The sequence below is a fragment of the Manis javanica genome, chromosome 9 (genome assembly GCF_040802235.1).
Source record: "Manis javanica isolate MJ-LG chromosome 9, MJ_LKY, whole genome shotgun sequence".
Taxonomy (NCBI): Eukaryota; Metazoa; Chordata; class Mammalia; order Pholidota; family Manidae; genus Manis; species Manis javanica.
The window spans coordinates 99,164,349-99,189,153 of record NC_133164.1 but is presented as its reverse complement, the minus strand read 5'-3'; the positions used below and the strand labels follow the sequence as shown (position 1 = coordinate 99,189,153).

Below are 24,805 nucleotides of genomic sequence, written 5' to 3'. Positions count from 1 at the left end.
CCCACATCCTTGTGGGGCCACTAGCACTCACCATTTCCCACCCTTGCCTGTGTCCACCAATATGTGAGCTCTTGCTATTCCTTTGTGTTCTGGCCTTTTTGAGAAAAGCAGGAATACTTAAGGACTTTCTCTTTCACAATGACTGGTCTGCTGTCTAATAGCACTCTTTCCCATGTAATTAATTATGCTGTCTCTTGGCTCGTTAGAAATAAGACCCCCAGGTCCCAGCCCGCATAATGCAGGGTAAATCATGTTTAAGTAACCACATAACTAGTGGGTCAGTTTTATCTTTTGTCTTGGTTGCGGCCATTATTTACTGGGTTCTCAAAGTGCCCGCCAGTGAGGCTTTCATGTCAGGCCAGTATTGAAAGACAAATGCTTCCTCCCCTCCCCACCCCACTGACAGGCCCTCTTCTCTGAATGCTGCATGCACAGGGCAGCTGGGAAGTGAAAGTGTCCTTTCATCTGATTCTCCTGGGCAAAGCCATAGTGGCTAGAGGAGGGTTCAGAACAGAAGTACCAAACTGTCCTAAGATGGGCAAGCAAATACGCAGGGCAGACTCCCAGGCAGTGGGAGTGACTGGCCACTGCCATCGAGTGTCCAGTCTATTTTTTGGCAACCAGTATTTTTTTTTTTCCCCAACTGTCCCTGGTTGGACAGATCATGAGACATGACTGATCTGGGCTCTGTTTCCTCATCTGTGAAGAGAAGGGAGCTCTGATGACCCTCAAGGTCTCCTTTGTCTTGGCTATGCTGTGTGTGTGCCCACCGAGCAATGGGAAGCCGTGTGGGCCTCTGAGAGAGCCGTGGACAATGCCACCATGCATCCTTCTGAAGAGATGAAAGCACTGGCTTTCTTTATAGCCAGGGTCCACCTAGTAGGAAGGAAAGAGAGAGGAAGAAAAGGAGAAGGAAAATGCACGATGTTCTTTTCTCAAAGGGGAAATTCGGGTGCCAACGTCAGAGCAGGAATACGTGATTGATGCCACTAGAAATAAACATGGAAGGACTCCAACTCTTGTCTCAGGTTCTTATCCTACTACGTCATTCTTTCCATAGGATGGTGTGGTGATTGGCAGAAGGAACATTTTGCTGTTCAATTCTTCAAATTTCCACTTGCCATTGTCTCTGGCCAGCCTGAACATCCTAGGAGTCTAGCACAAGAGCCCCCCTGATCATACCCCCTATACCTGCTCTGTCCTACACAGGCCCTTGGGGACAAAGCCTTCAGAGGCCACTGGAACACAGTGACCAATCTCTCCACTCATGACCTCTAGAGCTTCATTCATCCCATCCACAGAGCATTTGTTGCTCAGGATGTGTCACTTCTACTCCATGGAAACTCCCTGAGGACAGGGGTAACGGGGGTCACAGAGGCTGTAGACGTCTATAGCATCCAGAACACCACTTACCTACAGGAGGTCACTCGGAGAGTGAATGGAGGTGAAACAGCAGCATCTGTGATGCAGAACAATTCAGTCATGTGGGCAGCATGTGCTACTCTAAGACATCTCTCTCAGTTTACAACTAGGATGTAGGCTGCCCCATCTTCTGCCTCTTGCAGAACACACACCACCAATCAAGGACTTGGAAATTGAGGCAAAGATGGGAGAGAAATCAGGGCAGCAGAAGACTCAAGGGAGGAGTAACGGGTGGGAGCACAAAAAGGCAACCGTAGATATTAACTTGAAATGTCCAAAAATAACATGAACAGGGTCTCTCAGGATTCCTTCCTCCCCTCCTAAGCCCAGAGCCCAGTCAAAGCCAGCCCTCCAGACATCTACCTCAATGGCATACCAACACGGGGCTCTTTTCAGCACACACATACATGTCCACACAGATGCCCTCTCACGTACGCATGTCCAGACACCCTCCAGTTGGCAAACAAGTGACAGTATGCAAATGACCAGAAGCCACAAAGATCTGCTCCAGTAGGGAGCCTGAACAAACAAGGAATGATTTTGCAAGTGGCCACAGATGGCTTAGCTTCTCTGCTTACAATGGACACTAACAAGATTTGCCAAAACTAATTCATTCTTTCACACCATTGCCCTGTTCCTCCATCTTCTGAGAATGGGGGAAATTCCCCACCATGGCCATATGCATTTTGTTTCTTTCTAACAGAGAAAAAAGTGCAACTTGTGCCTCTGCGTCATGAATGGGTGGGTCCCATTTAAAGTAGTTAAAAAAGGTTTGAGAGATGATGGTAGAAGCAAACATATGCTGGCTGTTTTCCCCCATTTCCCTGAGAGGCATGTATAGAAAGGGGTAAAAAAAGAGAGAGAGAGAGAGAGATTTATTGAGCTGAGCTGGAGAACTCAGCAATAGCAGAGAAACAAGTAGTGAAGCACAGAAGAAAACTAAATAGACTAGAAAGAGACAGTGAACATACCAGATGAAATCCAAAATGCCCACATCATGGGAGGCCACCCTGAAATACAGCAGGTAAACCTTGGGTTAATATGGGAAAAAGGAGATAGAGTTGATGAACTTCCTTACGGCATTCCTGCTCTAGCCATTAGTAGTGGAAACAAAACTCTAGGGCAAAAAGACTGGATTTGGAACCTTTGTGCATGCCTTAAGCTCTTCTCCAAAGGCACTTCCCAATCAGCTTTTCCTAAGTGCCAGTAAGACACTTATAAATTCTTAAGAAAATGAATCAATGACTTCTTAAGAAAATAGCTGAGCTTCTCTAAGTCACAGGAATCAGAATGTTAGAAGCTGCTCCTTTTCATCTGCCTGAAAGCTCTCTCAGTCTCTTCAGTGCAACAGTAAAGTACAAGGGCCCTTCTTCTCTTCACCGGGTGCTGCCCTTGACCTGCATTTCTTGTCCGCCCCTGGACTGCTTTCCCTGCAATGCTGGCTATATCATGATTTCCCAGTGCAGCTCTCTACACATGCCCCTGTTCTCTTCTCCCCGGTGTGGGAGTAGGTGACTCCATTTCCTTCTTGCTGCACTCAGGAATAAGTCACTTCTTCGTCATACAGCCTCCCAAGGCTTCCTTGCACTCCAGGTAAGCCCTGTGGGCCACCCAGTTCCCCCACACACTGTGAGCGCTCCACCCCCTTAATAATGGCTCAAGTGAGGCCCTGGATACTGTTCCCTCCTGCTGAAATCCTCTGCTTCCTTCAAGGCACCTTCGAGCCTCCCCTTTTCCTCCATCCCTCCCTGGAATCTTCACGAAGGTCAGCATTCGGCATAACATGAGCATCATGCTTGGGCCCACCTCCCCAACAAGGCTGGAAGCCTGGAGGTTTCTCTGGAGACAGGTGGATAAATCCTGGGGGTGGGGTGGGTGGCTCTGTGTTCTTTTCCCTGCCCTGATGCCCCTGATTTCCCTCCTTTTTCATTCCTAGTTATCTTTCATATTAGGTACAGGTGAATATGTCTACTTTTTTCCCCAAATATGTATTTGATACTTGTAAGGCAGCTATTCCAAAATCTATGCACATTATTATGCTGATGAGATAAAACCAAGTCTACATATTAATGTCTCCCAGTTATATTATATATGTAAATACCTAGTTATATAATGCACTATTTATATGGGGATTTCTTGGAATATCTGAGTTGGAAAGGACTTTGAGATCTGCTACTTCACTGTCTTCATTTCAAGATGGGACCCCTAAGAACAGAGGCAGGGGAGGAAGCACAGATGGTTACAGGCAGAGACTAAATCTCTGGCTTCTTGGGCAGGGGCTCTCATATATCCTAGGCCATATCTATCCTCCCAGAGGCTGCACATGCACACACACACGGACTTGCACATAACACCGGATCCTCTCTAACAGGCACCATGCCACACACACCACCTCCTTAGAGCCATTCAGAGCTCTTCCTCTCCATCTCTTTGCCTCCACTGCCTGAAGGCTAAAGCCCTGCAGCTGGGCTGTCCTCTTCTAAGAAAGAGAAACTCCAAGGGCCAACAATTACCTCCCTGCATTAAATGACACGAACAGAGGCAGCCACTGCTGCTCCCGCAGTCAGGCCCAGACAGAGAGCAATCTGCTGCAGGCCTAACACTAGGGGCAAAGGTCAGCTGTCATTTAGGAATGAAGCCAGAAGGAAAGCCAGGCAACCAGAAGTTCAACAGCTGCTCCTCCTTGGAGGTGGAAGGGGCACAGCTGGTCCAGCCTGCAGCAGCCATGCTCCAAACACACCTGCACAGCTTCCCCTGATGGGGTATCAGCAGTGGCTTCCATGGCTGAAGAAAGCCACTCGTGCCTTGGGTGAGCAATCAGCAACTACAAGAAGTTCCAGAACCACAGGGGGAGCGTCTCCAGGGGTACCCACTATCTCGGTCACTCCGTTCTCCCTCTGCAAATTCTCCTGGACTGATGGAGCCTTTCAGAGGCAGAAGCTACCCCTGCGCCTCTCCCTCACACCTTGAAGTCCATAAGCATATGTGATTTTCCTGCCCACCCAGCCTTGCACACATTTCCCTTCAGATGCTACCCTTCCTCTCCTCTCCTTGGAGTGGTCAGCTCTCACACAGCCTCTACCCTTGTACCAGATTAGCCCCAATACCACAAGCCCCTCCACTGCCCTCTTCTACACTACTTTTCCTTCACCATCTCCTCCACTACAGACTCTGTTCCCTCTGCCAATATGTGTGACATGTGACTTTTTTTCAAGTTTCTGACCAACCTTGCTATTCTCTCTCCTTCTCCCTATGCTGACAATCTCAAGGACATTTCATCAATGAAATACATCAGTACCACAAAAGTACCACATTTGTCTACCAGGATGGACAGCTTCAACTCACATCTCATCTTGTTCTGCTTAAAAGTGCTTCTTGTCTTTGCTTAATTAGCCACAGACTGTCCCTATCACTCAATCAAATCAACCAGTCAGCTACAAGGTATTTTTTGAGAATTTCTGGCATCCTTCTAGAAAGAAGACTTCCTAGTAGAGGCACTATGAGAAGCTTGTCTGTCTCAGTTCCTACTTTGATGAAGGTTGCAAATCAGTGTGACCTTACTCAACTTGGGGCATTTAAGGAACAATGCCCAGGTATGTCTCCATGATAGTGCCTGGCATGCAATAAGTATTATAGGAAATACCTTTGATTAAATGAATGCAAAATTAATGAATGACTCACAAGGATGAAGCACATTAAGTGGGACAATTAGCATCGCCAGGGGCACCCAAGCTCTGCTCAGCTCAGCTCTGTGACTCCCTTTTGTTAAGGCATCTCTCTCAGGCCCAGCAGAGCCCACTGTCTAAGGGCAATACTTTCTCTTTCCCACTTCGTCACTCCTCCTGTTCTCACCACCTCTGGGATCTGCAGCTTAAGTGAAAGCGAGCTAGAAAGAGACCCTAGCTAACTAGAGGTGCACCCCGAGTCAGCTGGCAGAGCTGAGCAAAGGGACAATTCCTCTGTACAGCAAGCCCACTGTCTGCCCCTGTGGGTTCTGCCCCCCAGTCTATGGGCTTACAACCTCCTCACCCAGTCAATGTGTCCATATGCTATCTTCTAGCTCTCTCTAAAGACTTTGGGCAAGATTTACTTCCCCTCCTGAATTGTACTAGAAGGTGCAGGAAAGAACATTGCTTAAAAGTTACCTAATTTCATCTTCTGCATCCGTGGATGTTTTGTTGCCCTTGTCTAGCTTGGATTAATATTTAGTCTATAGGCACACACCTGATCATCTACATTTGCCCTCTTACAGCACTAAATTATGTTTTCTACCTTTATCTTGCATCTACCTACCACTTCAGCATTTTATTAAAAAAATATTATAATAATAATAAGGGAGAAATGTGGGATTCACATATAAATCAAGTATAAAAATCAAACGAATAATCATATCTGACTTGATTGTTTATAGTTCATGATGCGTGATCAAAACCGAAAGTTTCTGTGATGACTGTCCTTGCACTGTTAACCATGTAAGAACTTATTCACTATGTAAGAACTTGTTCACCATGTAAGAACTTGTTTGTTATGCTTCAGATGATTGGAGACTGTTGAGAATTAGGCTTGGGGTTGATTAATGATTGTGCATTGAGTCCCCTATACAGAATTTTATTGTTGTTAACAACCATTTGATCAATAAATATGAGAGACGCCCTCTCAAAAAAAAAAAGTTACCTTATTTCATTAGGAAGAGGCTGAGCAAGGACACTAGTAGATAGTTTCAGCAGCAAAGCTGAGTGCATTGCTGAGTTGCTACATTTTTTAGAAGTCACATTAATAGGAGTCTACAATGTATTTTAAAATATTAATATCAATACAGACACAAACACGTATTTTAAGTTATCTAGGAAAATTCCTTATCCTCAGAAGGAAGCAAAAAAGAAAACTTTGACCTTTCTCTCTGTCTCTCTGTGTGTCTTCCCATTGCGTTTGTTTCCTTTTATATTCCATTCTAGGGGAATCCTTAGGTTTCCTGATGCTCTAGGTCACAGCCCCAGTCCAATAGCGAGAGGAGGGAGGAGATGGCAAAACAGTTTTATGGATTTTATGGATTTTCCCCAATTCATGGAATTCAGAATGTGTCCACCTGCTAAGCGCTCCTCTCACCACTATAAAGGAGCAGAACACACGCTTTGTAAAGGGCCAACACCTCGCAAAGGCCCATGAGTAAAGATGGAAGTGGGCGCAACAGGGGCAGGCCCTGCACGGCCATAGGCATGCACAGTGCTTCGCTCACAAAGGTGCAGGATGACTTGGGAGGATGTGTCAAGAGCATCCCCTAAACCTGCTGATAGGATTTTTACCCTTTTTGTGGAATATGATAGAAAAAAGAGGACAGAAGCACTAGCTTCGGACATAGAAGAGCTTACCATGCTTCCACAAGGCTTGGCCGACTGTCTCTCTGGGTCCCGAGGCATCTAACTATTGGGGGGCCAGTTTTACAGAGAAATGCTCCTCACTCACAGGTCCTCTGAGAGGCAGGCTCTGCAGGTGAGGATTCTGGGCTTCACCTGAGAACTATGTGAGGAGCCCAAACCAGCAGCCTCTGAGTTCAGAGGGTGGGAACCCTGGGATCACAGTTTCTTGACTCTGAGACCCCAGGTCATAACTGGAGGTCACTGTGCCTCAGTGTGCACATCTGTGAAATGGGAGCTCCAACATCTCCACGGTGGTTGTGGAGAGGATGTTGTAGACAATATGCGGCAAGGGTTTGGCCAAGTTCCCAGTTACTCTAAGTACCAAAATGGTATTCACTGCTGGGCCCAGAAAAGCAGCCTGCACAGCCAATTGCCTTTCTCTGTGATTTGAGTTTTCCATAAAAATGACTATGCCTCTAATATACAGTTCATATTCTTCAGCAAGAAATCAGGGAATACAAGAGGCTAGATACCAAAGACTCTTCAAGAAAACCCCAAGGGCAGCAAGGCCTGAGCTGAAGCAACTAGTAGGATCTTGTGTGTCTTTGAGCATGAGATGGGAACAGAGAGACAGACCTTTGTCAGTGGTAATTGTAATTTTTTCCTCTGTTTTGTTTTTGTTTTTTTCCTCCCCCTGCCAAAGGATTAATGCGTAGGTTCTTAAACAAGGGGGTCTCCCATTTACAGCCGACAGCGACAGCGGCAGCTGCAACCTCTGACTCCCCTGCGGACTGGCAGGGAAGCGAATCAAAAAGAAAAGCAAGTGGACAACCTTTCCTCTGGGAGCACGAAACACAATACCAGCCTTTCGCCAAACCCAGCAGACCCCAGCTCTGATTGGAGGTTGCCTCAGAACAAAGGGAAATTGGTATTTAAAAAAAAAAATCTTCTGAAAGCCAACTCAGCAGATGGTTTTTTCCTGGGCTCCCTGAGAAAGGGGGGGGTGGGGAGGTGGGGGCAGGAGAAGGATGCTGGGATAACACAACTGCCACCAGGATACAGATGACTGAGAAGTGACAAAGATGGGCAAAGAGGGCTGACCTCTCACCCCAGAATTTCACAAAGGGCAGTTACACCATGTGGCGGGTATCTGGACTAGGCTGCTGACCCTCCCAACCTGCAGCTGCTGTTCATCAGAGCCCTGTCTGCGGGCTTCATTCAAAACAGGGGAAGGGAGAGGCCAGGGACGGAGGGGATCTTGGAGAAAGTGATGGAAAAAGTTTAGAGACTACAGTTTGTTAGGCATCTACTGTACAGTAGTTCTACAGAAGCACATCTTATATTTCCATTGCAATTTTTACATTTCAGAATCACTGTACAACCATTCACTCAGATTATCTTCAAAGTAACATGGAAGGAAGACACACAGTGTTAATCCTTTGTTAAATATGAGAAAACAGCATCATTTGTTAAATGCAGTATGGGGCCTCAGACCCAGAACCCTCAGTATGGGATAGCCATCCTCCCCTCAATTCTCAGGCCAGGCAGTATTCATGTAATCTTTTTTTGGAGGGGCCCTTTGCTGACTCCCACATTTTCACTTCAAACCAGGACACTTCTGAATACCCTGTAAACAGTTTATAGATGAAGCTACAGTGAGCCTATTAGCCCCTCGCCCAGGGCTGCGCAGCGAGCCATCACTTCTTCCCCTGCCTCACCAATGCTGTGCACTGCTGAGACTTCCAGTAGGGAGATGGCTGCAGGCAGTCGGGAAAGGAGCTGTGGCTCCCCAGGAAGAAGCTATGATGTCCAGGTTCACCCACAACCTAGGCCAGGGGCGTGCAGCAGCAACAATCAGGTGAGCTGCACAGGACTCGACTACTCAGTCCCTGAGGATGTACTTGCAGGACCAGCTAGAGTGCATCTTTCAATGCTCACTTCTGGCTCCTGGAAACCAGGAGGCCTGAGGGCTTGATCTGGGTTTGAGGTTTGAGTTCCCCTTTCCATCCCCCCTGGTAATTACTTGTAACCCTGGGGCGAACTATTTAAAAACCCCCAGAGTCCCTTCCTCATTCTATAAAACAGGAAAGAATAACAGCTACTTCACTGAACTGTCCTAAGAACAAACCAGGAAGAGGCAACAGTTTGGAGGATGCGGACACTTGTAAAGGCGCTGGGCAGATGCGACGCCTATCAACGTCTCATAGTACGTACTACCTGAGGCTCATATTTTTACAGCTCATTATATACTATCCTGGGCTTTTCCCTGAATGCCCTGAGATCAATTCTTCCTAATAAGATCTTTCTATACCCCACACAGCACTTATGCTGAACACACCATACTAGACTGGTGCAGAATTTTGATGCCTCAGCTCTGCTTGGAGTAGCTGGATGGGAGCCTTAAAAGGCAACATAATGAAAGTTTCAGATGTTTCTAAGGAACCAATGCAAAATACAGAGGTCTGACTAGGCAGGGGCGGTTTTGATAGAGAAGAGTGTTTTCCATAGACCTACTGAGCTGACACAAACTTGTTTAGCACCCAGGCGGAGAAACAAAATAAGCGACTATTACATTAAAAGATACAACTCCTGTCCTCAGAGAGCTAACACCTTTGACAGCACACTTTTAATAGCCCTTTCAGTTAGCTCCAATAAGGCCATTTTGTAAATGAGAAACTGTGTTCACAGAGGGTGAACCATCTAGAAACACCCCACTAGAGAAAGCACAGGAGAGGGATTCTGAGTGAGGTGGCCATCTACATTTCAAAGTTGCCATCTGTGCAGTCTGCAGACCCAAACCAGACCGTCACCTCGATTCACAGCTGTGCGTAGAACTATGCACAAGGAGATGATGAGGACAATGCGAACACCTGAATTTCGGCCCAAAGAATCCACTGTACGTGGGATGTGATGGTTTGGAACAGCAATAGTAGCATTAGGCAATATTAAATCGCAGAGTTTCCTTGACCTTGTGTTCAGTGTCTGCCAATGGTGATCAAGCTGCCAGGATCCCGCTAACAGGTACTGTGCTTGGAGCAGCGGAGGGCACATCCCTGCACTCTGCAGGCCAGACTACCTTCCCCACCTACACTGTCTAGGAGACAGAACCATAGACTGACATTCCCAGCACAGGAATCACAGAATCCAATGAACAGCTTCAGGAGCTGGAAATATTTAGGCCTTAAAAGGATGACTTCAGTGCAACCTAACCTGGTTTTCCTAAAACCAGGGCTGCCTCAAGAGGTGGTGCAGCTCTCCCTAAGGGCCCCTGAACAGCAGCCAAATTACCATCGAAGAGGGAGTTGGAAAGTGTCTTTTGTTTGTTCAGAAGGGATGCTGCAGTGGAACTATTCAGAAGCTCTCCTGCCTGTCAATGAAGCCCATGATTCTGGAAGTGTGACCCAACTGTGGACACATTCCTGGCATCTGGGATCAGCCTTCCCTTGCTTCCTGAGACCATGCCAGATTCTAGCCTGTGTTTTCAATGGATTTAACTCTTCAGGATCTCCCAGTCTTAGCTTCCTTCAAGACCCAACAGCATCCAAATCCTAGCATGACACTGACCTGCCACTTATTCAGTAGTAGGAAGTCGGTAGGAAGATGGGGAAGTTCAGGACCCTGATGGTATAAGTTAGAGCCAACTCCCAAATAAAATGGTTTCCACCTCCTTGCTCCCCCAAAAATGTCAGGCATGGAGAAATCATGGAGATTCCCACGATATGCTACAAATAGATTCCCTGTACTACACTGATGATCCACCATCAGAAGCAACCACTTTAAGTTGATTCTCCAAGGGTACAGTCAGTCATGAAAAACGCCCAAACTCCTGAGCTGGGTTCCCTTTCACAACACTAAGCAAATGAATCAACTGGCCCAGGATAAAAGGCTGCCCACACACCAGGGCAAATTCATACTTGCAAATGATTACTTCTGATTGGCAAGGGATGGTGGCCCACCTTGAAGGACAGAGCTGCTGCTTCTCTCCCATCAAGGGCTGTCTGTTCCCTCTCCCCACTTCTGATTCCCCCTCTGTGAAACTGGCTATAAGTTTGTGGGAGGCAAAGAAGACGATCTGGAGAAAAACACAATAAACAAGGTCTAGAAACACACAGAATCAACCTGCATTTGATACTAATGATGATTATCAAATGGCCTCATGGGCCAGGTATCAAGATGGGAACTGCCTGGACTTTTCTGGGTAAATAAAGGCCTCCATTGTTTCCCCTGGTGAGGTCACAGGCCAGTGGGGAAGGGAGGGATGTTGGCTCAGGGAGGGAGGGTCAGGCAGGAAAAAAAAAAAAAGAGAAATTAAGCTGGGACTTCACGGAGAAACACACTCAAGGTATACAGGGAGGCCCCTGGCCTTCCCAGGGCCAGATGCACTGGTATCACTGGAAGGAGCCCTGCAGTTCAGGGAGTCCAAACTTGCCTCAGTGCAGGGCTCCAGCTGTCTGTGTTCCGACAGCTCAGACATGCTCAACTGGCATGGAGGCCTTAATGCTTCACTAGCCACCAAGTAATTCAGACTCCTGCTCACACTGCTTCACGATTGTGAAGCCATGTACGTGTCTACATGCTGTGTCTGTCGGTTTGCCTCCTGAGGACCTTGCTCTAAACCGCTGCCCCCTCTTCTGGCAGCTTCTCCCTCTGGCTGTTGGTTCCTGCTCAGTCAGGGGCTGCCCAGAACCTTAACAGCCACCTTTTAAGTCAAGTCCCCCTGACAACCATGCAAGTTGAAACCATTTCCCCAAAGCAATTCAGCCATGTGCAAATTATAGCATGAATTTTTAGCTTATTGTGGATAATCAAAGTCCCCTACAACACTTCACGGCCTTGTGCTGTTTTCTATATATGATACAGTCAGGGGCTTGAACGAAGGCCTGGGGCCCAGGCCTTGAGAACTTCCCTGCCTCTTCTCTGTGCTCTCTGCCTCTCAGTAAAGAAGGGCAAAAAAGGATTGTTTCTCTTGCCTTTTATTAAATCAAAAAGGCAATGGAACTTAATAACAATAACAACTAACATAGCTATGAGAGGATTTTTTGTGGATGCAGAATCAACAAGGATGGAGAAGGAGGTGCCTCTGCAGATGCCGGAAGCATGGCGGGGGCAGAAGGCAGCCCAGCTGAACCCCACTCTGTGTTTCTTATGACACTGCTTTAACACTTTCATTCTGAGTCATGCTTTGAGCTCAGCAGCAATCCTCGTTTGGCAGATAAATGACCACAGAGATAAAAGACCTTCAAACCATCTCTAAATAAATCCCCTTAGCAATTCCCACCACCACTAAAAGAAAAAAAAAAGCATTAGTGATCCGCTGTATTAGTAGATGCGTGTGCAGACATCAGAAAAAAGACACTTGCACTGCAGCCCCACTAACACAGTCCAACATGGCCTCAAACAATATTTAAACAGGATCAGCCTAAAGAGACACATGGCTTCTGAGACAACCCATGCATCCCAGGCACCCAGCATTGGGGCTGGTCACTGTGGGCCGAGCTGTGCCCGTACTGAGACAGGTCTGAGGAAGAGATGGATATGGAACAGAAATAAGAGCAATGCACACTGAGTAAGTGCTAAGCCAAGGGCCCACAAACACTTTCATCTCTGCAGGATACCAACAAGGAGGAGCTGCTATTATTCCTGATTTTCATACAATCAGGAAACAATTTCAAGAGTTTAAGTACCTCTCCTAAGGTTATCCAGGCTCAGGTTCAAGTGTGGGTTCTCTTGTTCCGAAGGCAAAGAGAGCCCGGTCTTGGAATCAGGAGATCTGAGTTCTAATCCACTCTCAGGGAAGGGACTCGTTCCAACAGACCCCTTATTACTCACCTGGAATCTGAGCATGTCAGGGAAGGACTGACTCCCCATTGGAACAGAACACAGTTGCCTGCCTGATTACTCTGCCAGATTTATCTGCAGTGGCATGGAGTTTACCAAAGAATGTTCCTTGGGGAAGGCCAAAGTGAAACTGACTACTAGGGGAGCATCAGAAGAGGAAAAGAGCCAGCACTGCTCCAAGTCCCTGAAGAAAATCAAACACTGGAGGAAAAGAAGGGAAATACAAGAAGGGAAGGGACGAGCCAAACATTTCCAGAATGGCCCGCTGGAACGCGGATTTGGTCATCTCACCACTTTTTCAGCTCGCTACCGACACTTGCTCCCATGATCTTAAGCCTTTTGACATTGGAGCAAAAAGGAAACAATCTGATGACGGCAGAACAGTGGGTCCACCGAGAGGTCAACAATTTTGTTTACAGTAACTAGCTTCCTTAAAAAGAAAGACTTGCCACATCTAACAGAATTGCCTTAAAAGTTTCCAGTTTTTAGAACAGAAATAAGGTTTCAGAGCTCAAAGCCATTTATGTTTTTTTTTTTTTTTTTAAGATGCAGAACCTGAGCTCCAAGAAGGTACAGCATTCTTGGAGGCAGAGGTAGTGTCCAGGGCTCCCATTCTCAAGCCCAGTGTTCTGGCCCCCACACCTTCAGCTCCAGGTGTCAAATCTGTTCTGCCCCATGGAGACAAATACCTTGTGAAAAAAGGTCATTCACCACCCTCCTTGCAGCCTTAGCTGTAAAATAACTAGAGAAACCCATGAGGCAACAAAATTTTTAGGCATTCTGATGAATAAATAGGAATGTGGTTCTTTAAAAAATCTAGAGAAGAAATGTAAAATTAAACAAGAGGGGGAATTAAACAGCCTCTTGTGAAGAAAAGCTGGCAAAACTTGCTCTCCGAGTCAGGTTGTGGGTGCTATGCAAGAAGAAGCAGATACTCCTGGGAGTCCCAAACACCATATTCTCACCCCCCAGGACACAGGGCAAGCTTTCCATCAAGCAATGCACCAAGGAGGAACCAGAGAAGGTGCTGGGCAAAGTGATGACCAGGGAAGGACACCTGAATCACAAGGAGGGTGGAGGGCTCTTCAATGCATGCCAGGGCCATCCACCAGAGGGGAGGAGGATGCAGCAGCCAGGGGTAGGCAATCTGAGGTATCTTTTGTCCCCTGCCCAACACCATCCGCAGCCCCCTCCTCACCTACCTGATACATCAAACTGTTACAACCATAGAAAGAAATGTGCCTCTGAGCACCCTACTGGAAAAATGGAGAACCCTAGTGTTGTGCTCCCCTCTGACAATGGCACTATGGCTGACTTCATCTCTCCTCTGACCTGCCTAAGACCCTTCTCTCCCTCTCATGCTGTCCAACCTCAAGGGGTGGCCCAATTCCACAGAATGTCCTCAGAAAAGAGGAGAGCTGCTATACTCTGCCCAGCTGACAGCCTCTTAAAAACCGGTAATTGTTGGAACATTTTACACATTGTTGGTACCTGAACTTGCTTCTAGAGACTCACTCTCATGTTCCCTATTGTTTTTACTGAGTGACCTAGAAGAGATTTGGAGGAAACTTAAACTATACATCACTTACCTGAATAAGTCTAACTTGCAACAATGCTGGTGCTGTGACAAAGAGCAGCTGGCATTTATGGAGTTGCTCTGCAAAGCAGGACCTGTCTGGAGGACAGTTCTGGCACCCTGAAATATGTCCTGAGCTCTCTTCTCAGCTTCTACTTGTTACCAAATGCTGCTCTTACATCTCATGTCAATCCATTCATCAGAAACCCTCTTCCAGACAGCACCTCAATTGCCATCTAAATTTCATATGGGAGGGAGGTGACCTGTCCACTGGTTACAAGAGCCTGTACATCCTGGAGCCAGTGAAGTGATATTTTTTCATGGGTCCCTCCTCGCATCCTACTACTTAAGTGGCCATGTTGCCTGAGTATCTATAATGTCTCCCCAGTTTGAGGGGTTGCTCTTAGGTTTCAAATTTGAAATAAAACTCTTGAGGATGTCACACAGGTATCTATCTCTTCATCCCAAAGCAGTAGAACATATAGAAATCAAGTTAACCAGCAAATAACTAGCTGTGATATGTAAGGAATGTTATCATTATCCTACAGAGCGTTCTTTTTACAAAAACCAATGAAAAAGAAAATCATGTGGGATCCAATATAAGCTGTCTTTGCCCAAGGCTGTCAAAAAAATGACTTGAACAAAATTAATTGGTCTGCAAAAAAAAGAACACGTAATGATGTTAACACCCCATTTCCCCCAGCCTCCAAGTTTGGAGGCCGAATCATTACAAACAAAACAAAATCCTTGTTATTCTGAAGCTCTATGTCCTTTCTCTAAATCAAGGATTGACAAACACTTTTTTTTTTGGTATGGGCCAGATAGTAAATAGTTTAAGTTTTCAGGCCATATAGTCTCTGTCACAACTACTCGGCTTTGCCGCTGTAGTGCAAAAGCAGTCAGAGACAAAATGTAAACAAATGGATGTGGCTGTGTTCCAATAAAACTGTATTTATGGACACTGAAATTTGAATTTCATGTAATTTTCACATGTTACAAAATATTATTTTTCTTTTGATTTTTTTCCAACCATTCTTTATTTGTGGGCTGTACAAAAACAGACAGACAGTGTGCACTGGCCCACATACTATAGTTTGCCTACCCCTACACTAAATCACATACACTCAGGTGACCCCAAGCAGGCACCTCCACCAGCTTAAGGACCAGGTCAGCAGAGTCCACTTCTTAGCTCCTCGCACAGGACCCAAGTCCCAGGGACCCACTCCATACACACTGGTCAAGTGAGTGGCTTACCTCACTAAAAAAGATATGAAAGACTAGTTTTCAGAATTAGACATTGGTCTGGCACTTACAAAATGCCATGCTCATTCTTTTCCTTACCCCAAATTACTGATCACATACTTTGCATCTGCACAGATACACAAATTATGCAATTTCATGCCACTGAACTTTTCCACACAAATGGTAAGCCAGGTTTCCACCTGTCCACCTAGGCCTTAGCTTTTGCTTATTTCCTGTTTTCAAAACAACAGAAACTTGAAGAGTAATACAGCTAACACTCTAACCCAATAGAGATCAGAGGATGTTCCTATCATCTATCAAGTGATTAAGACTGTACCAATAAGTTTATTCATTCATTTCTGGAAAGTAACACCTCTAGGCATAAATTAAGGCAGGAAGGATGGAGAAGTATAACACTAAGCAAGCTTCTAACAATTTAAACTGTTTGTAGGTATTCCCATTATGGTGTCAACATAATCCAGCGCTGTGAGTTGAATTTCAGTCCTTCTTCTTTCTTTCTGCCCCCTCCAGTTTCTAAGACTAAGAAATGCCCACTTGGCAAAGTCCATATATTTAAAGAAGCAATTTCATCTTGCTTTCCCAGGGAAGCACACAAAGGGTATCCAGCTTTTGGGTGATGAGGACCCGCCTGAGAATTTCAGATATGAGAATGGAAGCCCACTGCACATTTCAGCTTTGAAATCAAACGCATGTCACAAATTCCAGAGTTTTACTCTGGGGCATTCCAATGGGCAGAAGGCTATATTTAGAAACAATCTTGTGGCTTTATGAAAAGTCATACCTTATCAGGACAGCTTATTCTCTTTCTAGGATAGTGAATTTGAGTTTGCACACACAAAACTTGGGCTACTGCTTAAATCCTGGCAATAATGGGAATGGAGGGAAAATAGTCACCACAGTTTTCAAAGACTGCCCACCCACACAAAAATCCAACAATACACAAAGAAGTGGCCAGAGACAAAGATAGTCATTTGCAAAGCTGAAAAGACCCAACTCCAAAGTCTGATTAGAGATGTGACATTTTCTTGCAAGAATTTCACATTTCCGTGTACCTCTTCGGTTTTCTGACAGAGAACTCAGAAATCACTGGGGAAAAAAAAAAACTTATAATTGGGAGAAGGGAGAAGAAATCACTAAGCCTATGCTCTGTAAAAAACAAGGCAATTTCGAAAAACTATTTTGTGTCCCAAATGCTTAAGTAAGGTGACTGACTGTCCCAGCTTGCCAAGACTAATGGGGTTCCTGGATGCAGGATGTTCGGTTTTAAAGCCAGGCTAGCCTGAGCAACCTGGGAGGTGTTGGTAATCCAAGAAAGTCTCTTCTAGTCTAAGTCTTTGGACTTCAAATGCTACATTTCAGCCAAAGTACCTAACATGAGGAAGGACACAGGCCTACCCTAAAGAAAGTACAGGATTCCTATCAGTTTTATTGAAAATGCTACCCCCAATGCTCAAAACCCACTGGCAACAGAAATGTTTCAGATTCTCTCTGCCCTGTTAGGAGGGAGGTTCATATGTGCCCCTTTGAGCTAATGCATCATGTCTAGAGCCCAATAAATGATAGGATATAGGGGAGAGAGTTACAAAGATTCCTATTAACTCCTACCATGTAGAACCCAAAAGCTCTGTCAGTAAGAGGGCTCCTTTCAGAGCTATTCACAAGTCCCACAGACTCTAAGAAACAAAAACTTTCTCAACTAGGGTAGTCCTCTGCTATCACAGCTGAGTGCCACACCACTCCCAGGAAGGGAAGTCATTGTAACCCCCCATGATATAAAATAAATACAATGAAACCTGGACCCTGTCATTCCCAACCAGATGATACCACCCAGCATCTAGAGAGCTGCTTTCCACACCCATGGTGTGGAAAATGACAACCAACCAAGTTCATTCAACACCCAAACTTAAAAATCTATGCTGTGTTAGACAGAGATTCTGGTCAACCGCCTGCCCTTTCTCTTTCTCCAGCTCCTGTGCTCACCATCGGCTATCAGAGCGATGCTCTCTGGGCCCCCATGGGCCTCAGTTGATACGCAGACAGGACTTCCTTAGTCAGGTGAGTAATTCGCTTATGTTAGATGTACAACAGTGATTAAAACCAAAAGGAGGTTATCATGGTTATTGACTGTTTTGATTGACCAAAAATTCTCAACATCCCACTCTTGACTACAAGAACAGACGCAAACATTAAAGCAAAGAGCAAAAAAAAAAAAAAAAAAAAAAATGAAACCCTCAGAACCTTGTCACAGTTCAGCCAGATGTAACCCAACCAAGTGGCTGCTACACAATAAATAGGATGCTAGAGAGTTACAATTCTAGTAGCAATATTGATTTTCATGTGGGATAGAGTAATAATTAAACACTCTACCAAGATTATCAGAGGCATTTCTTCTGGAGACCACGAGTATTCCGTTAGGGAGACTAATAATTCAGAAATGAGTAAGTAATAAGCAAACAGACTCTTGAAAGTTGGAGAGAAAAAGGCAAAAAAAGACAAACAAAAAACCCTGCAAAACAGGGCTCCCTACCTTCTTTTTGGAGTGGCTTCTTTCCTCCTCCTTCGTGGCTTTGCTATTTTTCCCAGCACGGGACACCTTCTGGTCTCCAGACTGCTTGATGGTGATCTTGATCTCAGGCGGGCAGATATAGTTCTCCAGGTTCTTTGGGGGTTTCTTAGCCCGCTTTGTGGTCTGAATCTTCAGCTTCAGACTCCCCTCTGTGAAGTTTGCCTCCTTAATAGAAAACTCCTGTTCTTCCAGGCCATCTCCTGCCACCCATTTCTCACTGTCTGCATTGGAGTTAGAATCCACGTCCCGCCCGGAGCCCAGTTCATCCTCCTCCTCTGGCTCCATGCGTTCTCCGCCCACCAGGATCCCCTTTCCGGACCCTGGGGCTGAGAGCAAAGGTTCTCCTGCACAGCCAGGAGCACTTGGGGGCTTGGCAGAGGAGACCGGCAGGAATTCCGACTCGTCCCCCCTTTGCCGGGAGCTGCTTAAGATTTCCCTGGACTCCATGACAATCCTACAGTCTTCAGGAGTTCTCAGGAACAGGGGAGGGAAAAAGGAAAGGTCAGAAGAGAAGACACCCAAAATTCCAAGGACAAAGTGGTCCAGCTGCCAGGTTCAGAGTCCCAAGGATGGAGACACGGTGAGGTGTTCAGAAGAGATGAGACCTGCAACTGAGAAGCAGGGAGATAATTAGTCACAGCAGGAAGGAAAAGGACCTAAAAGGACTTCAACCCAAGTTCCAGAAGTCCCCCCCGCCCCACCTATCTATGGCATCAGAAGAAAATGATGGGAAGAAATCAAGCCAGAACATGTACATCCCCAAACTGGATTATACTGGTGTAGAGGGGGAAACACATGTGCACAAACACGCGTGCGCGCACGCGCGCGCGCAATACAGGCCTTCATTGAATTGTTATTATATTTTATGGCTGTGGGCCCAAGAATAAAGATAAGAAAGGTGAGTCCTCTAGTCCAGTAGCAAGCTAGAAATTTCTTATGCTGAAGCCGCAACTGGCTGAGTCACCATCAAAACCAACCATGACGAAAGGGAAGTCTGCAGTGTTGATGCTCAGATCTGTGGGAACAGCATTTGGCTGGCTTCTTGCACCACTTCCCTCTCACATGTGAATAACAGTTTGCAAAGATGAACGCAATCCCTGAACTGCCTGGGCTAAGCTCCCCATCCCCTTGAGTGAAGGACATTCAGCAGACCTCTTGACCTTTCTTTCTTCCTCATTTTTTAATTATAAATTATTTCAATTATGCAAAAGTCTCATCTTTATTTATTAAAACAATTGCAAAGCTTAGGTGCAGACTTGAAAGAGGAAGACAAAGAGTTCAGTGGGCAATCACTTACAACACTATCATTCATGCAAAACAAACGCTGAAAGTGTTTCCACCAGCGCAAAAGATACTCAAACATTATCAATTATTTAGATAAAAATAGCCATTCAAGACAGTTTTAATTCCCTTCAAGTGGCATTATATCTACATGGCAATGACAACAAAAAGAAATGGAGAGGGAATTTCAGAGGAAGTGTCAGGAGTCTCCCCGAGGATCACTGAGAGCGTTTCTTTGAGAGCATCCTTCCAGAGGAAAAGAGAAAATTCAGTCAGGCCCTCTCCGGATGATCACAGAATCAGCTAAACTATCCTTTTCCCTCACTCACTCCATCTCCCGTTAGCCCTAATTTCACGCTCATCATTTTCAAAGTGCAAAAGAGAGCCTACATACTCATTCTCAAGAGAAAACCTGGAGCCCCGGGGCTGCACAAAACTTGCAGACAACATCTCCTTTCACCCCTAGGCTGTAGGCAAGATCACACACAAGCCTTCTTAAATGGCTGAACATTTTTTAAGTTTCCCAGTGGAAGAAGTTACTACACACCTTCAGTTTCTACCAATTTGAGGTAATGACCAACAAATGTGCCTGCCAGAAAAGGCCCAGCAATGCCTGCAGACACACTCAGAACAGCCAAGAGCTGGAAGCCTGTAGAATGGGCTTGTATTTTCTCCCTCTGGAATCAGTGTGTTTTCAGCTGACATCCCGTGAGGAAGTCAGCCAGCAAGGTAGCCTGGGCCTCCACGCAGCCCTGCTCCCCAGAGAAGCCTACGTGCATACTCGGCTCCTGGAAACCTCTCAGCCCTGCAGAAAGGCAGTTACAACTGCTTCCACTGAGGGGAAAACCCAATGAGCACAGCATTTCTGGAAGCTAAGAGGCTGCCCTGGTGACAGCACCTGAGTCTGTTACACAAACACTGAACAACCACCTGTGTCCCATGCTACGAAAGGGACAGCATCCCCACTAAGGTGTTAGATTGGATGAACACCAGATGTTTCTTTTACTTGTAAGATTCTTTTTCTCATCTAGACGGATCTGCCCACCTGCACAAACTTTATATAATTTTTTAAAAGTCATATTTGAATCAATACTCATTGAGGCCTCTCTTACTAATGTCAGGTCCCATGCTGGCTGTTGGAGAGACACATATGCCCTAGAACAATGGCCCTGCTTGTCAAGCAGTTATTGTCCACTAGGTCTTTCTAAGCTTGTGCTCCAGGTCCATACAAATTGCAAGTCATGATTTCTTTTGGTTGTAGTGTTCAGTGGTTTACTTCCTCTGGCAGGAATCTCCAATATCACACTTTAATTCTCCAGTACATACCTATACAGTTATCCCTGGGTTAGGAAACAGGTGAGGCACATTCTTTATAAAAATTCATAAACTAAATCCATTTGCACATTGAACCAGGGCAGGCCATTGTCTATTGCACGTTCTATAATGAAATAAAAGAAGATGAAATCGAAACTCTAGAGGAATGGAAAGGACTATGAAGTGAATGTATCATCAATAGTAGGTACGTATCTTCTGTTCAAAAAGATCCACTTCAGAGTTTCTTATATTTCATGGCATAAACCACTAACTAATTACCATACAAGACAAGGTTCTAAACTTAAAACTCAGGTAGTAAGAGATCCACCAAAAATGAAAAGTCAATTTTTTTCAGTTCTCCTCAAGTCAAGATCCTAAAATTAGAACACAATCTCTTTACTCAAGGAGCTTAGGCTCTTGAAGAGAGATTTGAAATACAACTCTGAAACAGAACAAAGGAGTCTATGTCCTATAATAAAGGAGAGAAACAAAAGGAAGAGAACATGTCTTCCACGTGGGCAAAGTACAGACAGATAGACGGAAAACTACACAGAAAAGCTTCAAGGGGAGCAGAGAATGTAGCTTTGACCTTGCAGGGCTTCAACAGGTAGAATGGGAAGAAGGAAGACACGGCAGATGGGGGCAGCATGAGCAAGGCCGGCAGCAGGAGCATGCAGGGTTACGTTCAGGAAGGACAAGGTTGATGTTTGGGTAGGAAGTGTAGTACAAAATGGGGACTGGTGAGAGGTATAGCTGGAGATAAAAGGTTACAGCTACATCAGGGACATCCTTGAAGGTCATGCTAATGAGTTGGATTTTATCTTACAGGTAATGGTACAGGTAATGGAAGCCATTTAAGAAATGTCAGTAGGGAAGAGGCATCATCAAAGCTATGCTTCAGGAAGATAATCCTGGCACGTAGTGTGAGGGATGAATTAATAGAACCTGATATTAGAGGCAGCAGGACCGTAAGGAGGTTCAGCTGAAATTTGATTCTTGTTGCATGAGGCCCTGAACCAGGACAGTGTGAGTATGGACATGATAAATACTAGATTTGAAACAGCAATGCAGTTTCAAGTAATCATAATCTTCAGGAACACATCAATGCTGGACTTTTCGTAATGGTCTCACCTGAAGAATCCAGTCTTAGGTCTCATTAGCCACCAATTTGCATTCCCTACTCATGTGAAACCTATCTCCACCACTCATTACATACACAGAATTCTTTCTGCTTTGGTAATTTTATAGAATCTTTTCTTATTTCCCCTCCCACCTATCCATGCAATGACTGGCATACAAGTGGTGCTCTCCAAATGTCCGTTGCATGAAGGAATGAACAAAGGAACAAACAGCCTTCCCATATATTTTGAGGTCATGCCCAAGTCTTCACTTCTCCATGGCAGCATTTTGGAAACTCTGGACCACACGTCCACTCCCTGGCCTGACTTACACTGCACCCAGTGGTATAGTTTGCCACAAAATACAAGTCTTGCATTATCTTCTTATTGTTTCACAAATACAAATCCACAAATCTTATTTTCCTTACTCGGCTATAATTCAGTCTTAGGCTCAGTCTGACTTGTACAACTTATATTCGCTTCTGCACCCAGTGCAGGACTGGGCACTTGGAGGGGCTTCAAGAAGTTCTTTCTGAATGAAAACGAATTAGCCCCCTGACAGCTCTTCAAAGAGTCCTGTGGTTCTAACTGCGGCTCTACCCACCCACGCAGTCTCTGCGAAATTCACTGCCTATGGCTGGGATTATAATCCAGCTCTGCATGTCCACATGCATGCCTCACACTAGGAAAACAAAAATAAAAAGAAGCTTTCAAAAGCAAAGAGCAAAGAAACCTAACCTGTCTGTTTACTTCAGCAGCACACAAAGCTGCTGTTCCCCTTTTGCCTTCTCCTGACACGTACCTGCTGCCTCAAAACACAGGTCAATTTTCCGGTGAGTCTGGGAGACAACTGCCAGTCCTCTTGCAGTGCACACCTGCCAACATGCGGGTGTGGGCACAGGCACGGCATTCCCACACGCACTCACGCATGCACTTGCGGAGGGGAGGCTGGGGCAAGGTGAAAACCTTTTGCCTTGTCACATTCCGACAGAGACTCCTCCTGAGGAGGCGGGCGCACAATGGACACTCTGTACTTGGCTCAGGCTTCCAGCCCAAGAAAAGTTAACCCTTCTGTGGCTACCTGCAGGACTTGGGGGAGGGAGGATGTTAGAGGTGCAATAAAACTTGCTTAGGAAGTAATAACTGCCGAGCAGGTCCCAGGGGAACAGGGGGGCGACACGGAGAAGGGTGTGCATGCACGTGGAAAGAACACTGGGGAAGAGTCTAGAAATGTGGTCTCTACTCTTGGCTCTGCCATTCACAGATGGTGGGATGCTAGACAGGCCACACTGAGTCCCTTACTCTGTACTTATCTCGGCAATGAATGGAGTGGGGCCCAGTTATCATCCATACTCAAGACTTTGTAATTGAACCATGCACAGCCATAGACCTATGGGGACACTCCAAAGTGCATAGTGCGAACCTTCAGAATTAATTCTCAAAAGGACCAGAGGGCTCCAGTTGGCTAGATATGCCTCAGAGCCCAAAAAGAGCCCCAAGGAGTACAACCTCTCTACCTTCAAGTCTGCAAAATGGAAGAATATTTCCTGGTCTAAAATACATTCCCCACCTGTAACCTTGGGGAACCCTTACAATCCTCGAGCTTGGTGGAAATGCAAATTTTCCAGCTCCACCTACTGAATCAGGGCTCTTGGGGTGGGGTCCAGCAAGCTGGCTGTTACCAAGCCCTCCAGATGGTTGACGGTCCTAGGCTTTGCTTGGTCTCTGTTCTTCTGTCTCCCCACTGACCTGATAAACAAGCACTATTACTTAAAGGTATTTAAAAGTATTTCTCCCTTACAGTAGTATTCTGAGTTTCTCAAGCATTAGGCAGCCTTGCATTTTATTCACCCATGCAATCTCTATGTTTAGCACAGTGCACAACACAGAAATGAACACTCAAGAACTGCTTGCTGATTCAATTAATAAATGAACAAACCAAGGGGGCTTCTCAGCATCACTCACCCCTTTTCTTTCCAAAATATGGTGGCATTCACAGAGCCCTTGGGATATTTAACAGGAAACAAAAGGTACGAATTCTGAACCTAGTCCTCATAAGCTTTCCTTCAGACTCAGTGTCTCATCAACAGAACTGAAAAAAAATGTCTTCCTGGTCTACTTCCTAAAGTTACAGTTTTCTCTTTTAATAGAACCACATGCTCCTTATAAACAATTGAAAAAAAAAAACACATGCACTTTGTAAGGTCTTACAGGCAAACAATTACAAATGTAGGAAGAGTCCTCTGCCTCATTCCCGACCTTTCCCAAAGTCCCCCAGATCTCCCCATCCTCAGCCCTGCCCGGGTTTTGTACCCTGCAAATCCCCAAGAGGCCAGGCACTTCTTTCATCTCCCCATGTAAAGGACACTGAGCTGACTCTATAATCCTCAGGTCAGAAAGTTTTCCCCTCAAATCTCTGTAGAATGTCTTCTAGCATTTGAAGTAATAGAAGAGAAAATAGAGGCTGACCTGGTTTTGTTTCCTTTGTAGGCAACTTGTTTTATGCTGTTATAATGGATGAGTTTTTTTCATTACATTAGAATTTTATGAATGACCAAACTTGTGCAGTGTGGCTCTCTCCCCTTATTTTTCCTAGGACATAATGATTCTTTTGGTTCCGTAAATACAGGCTCTTTCTCATTCAAGAATGCCCTCTTCAATTATTCCTTTAGTTATATCTTCTAGTCAATACTTCTGGCTTCTTTCAAAGTTTTTCCTGCACTTCTTAGTTTAGGACTGTCATCTCTGTTCTCCATTTCTCTCATTTTCTCTCTCACTGTTTTTATTTCTTTACTTTGTGTTTGTGGGAAAGCAAAGTCTAACCGAGCCTCCATAATGCCAATTTACTTCTTTTTTTCCATATCCCCATTGCCTTGATTTCACTTTGGATTTTTAATTCTGCTACTGCACATTTTGTATTCCTGCAATGTTTCTTTACTCTTCCTCCTTTCGGCTGACACCTTTCCATCTCAGCATGCTCCCCCCTTGTTATTTAATGCTGCTCTTCTATCAAGTGCATGCTTCTTCCTGTTGGAGATGGCTGGCAGCTTTCTAAAATCTTGTTTTGCTG

General features: G+C 45.4%; 1 protein-coding gene across 8 annotated transcripts in view; it reads right to left on the bottom strand.

Moving 5' to 3' along the window:
• SETBP1 (SET binding protein 1) overlaps window positions 1-24,805 on the bottom strand; it is a 346,243-nt gene that overhangs the window by 307,312 nt on the left and 14,126 nt on the right. For 7 of the 8 annotated variants that reach the window (XM_037017050.2, XM_073212976.1, XM_037017040.2 and 4 more), the window contains one exon: window positions 17,984-18,633. In XM_037017050.2, the coding sequence (XP_036872945.2) occupies window positions 17,984-18,469 (486 nt within the window). In that variant the 5' untranslated portion in view covers window positions 18,470-18,633. Of the gene's footprint in view, window positions 1-17,983; window positions 18,634-24,204; window positions 24,800-24,805 lie in introns of those variants that run through there. The other variant, XM_037017047.2, reaches the window with a different exon arrangement.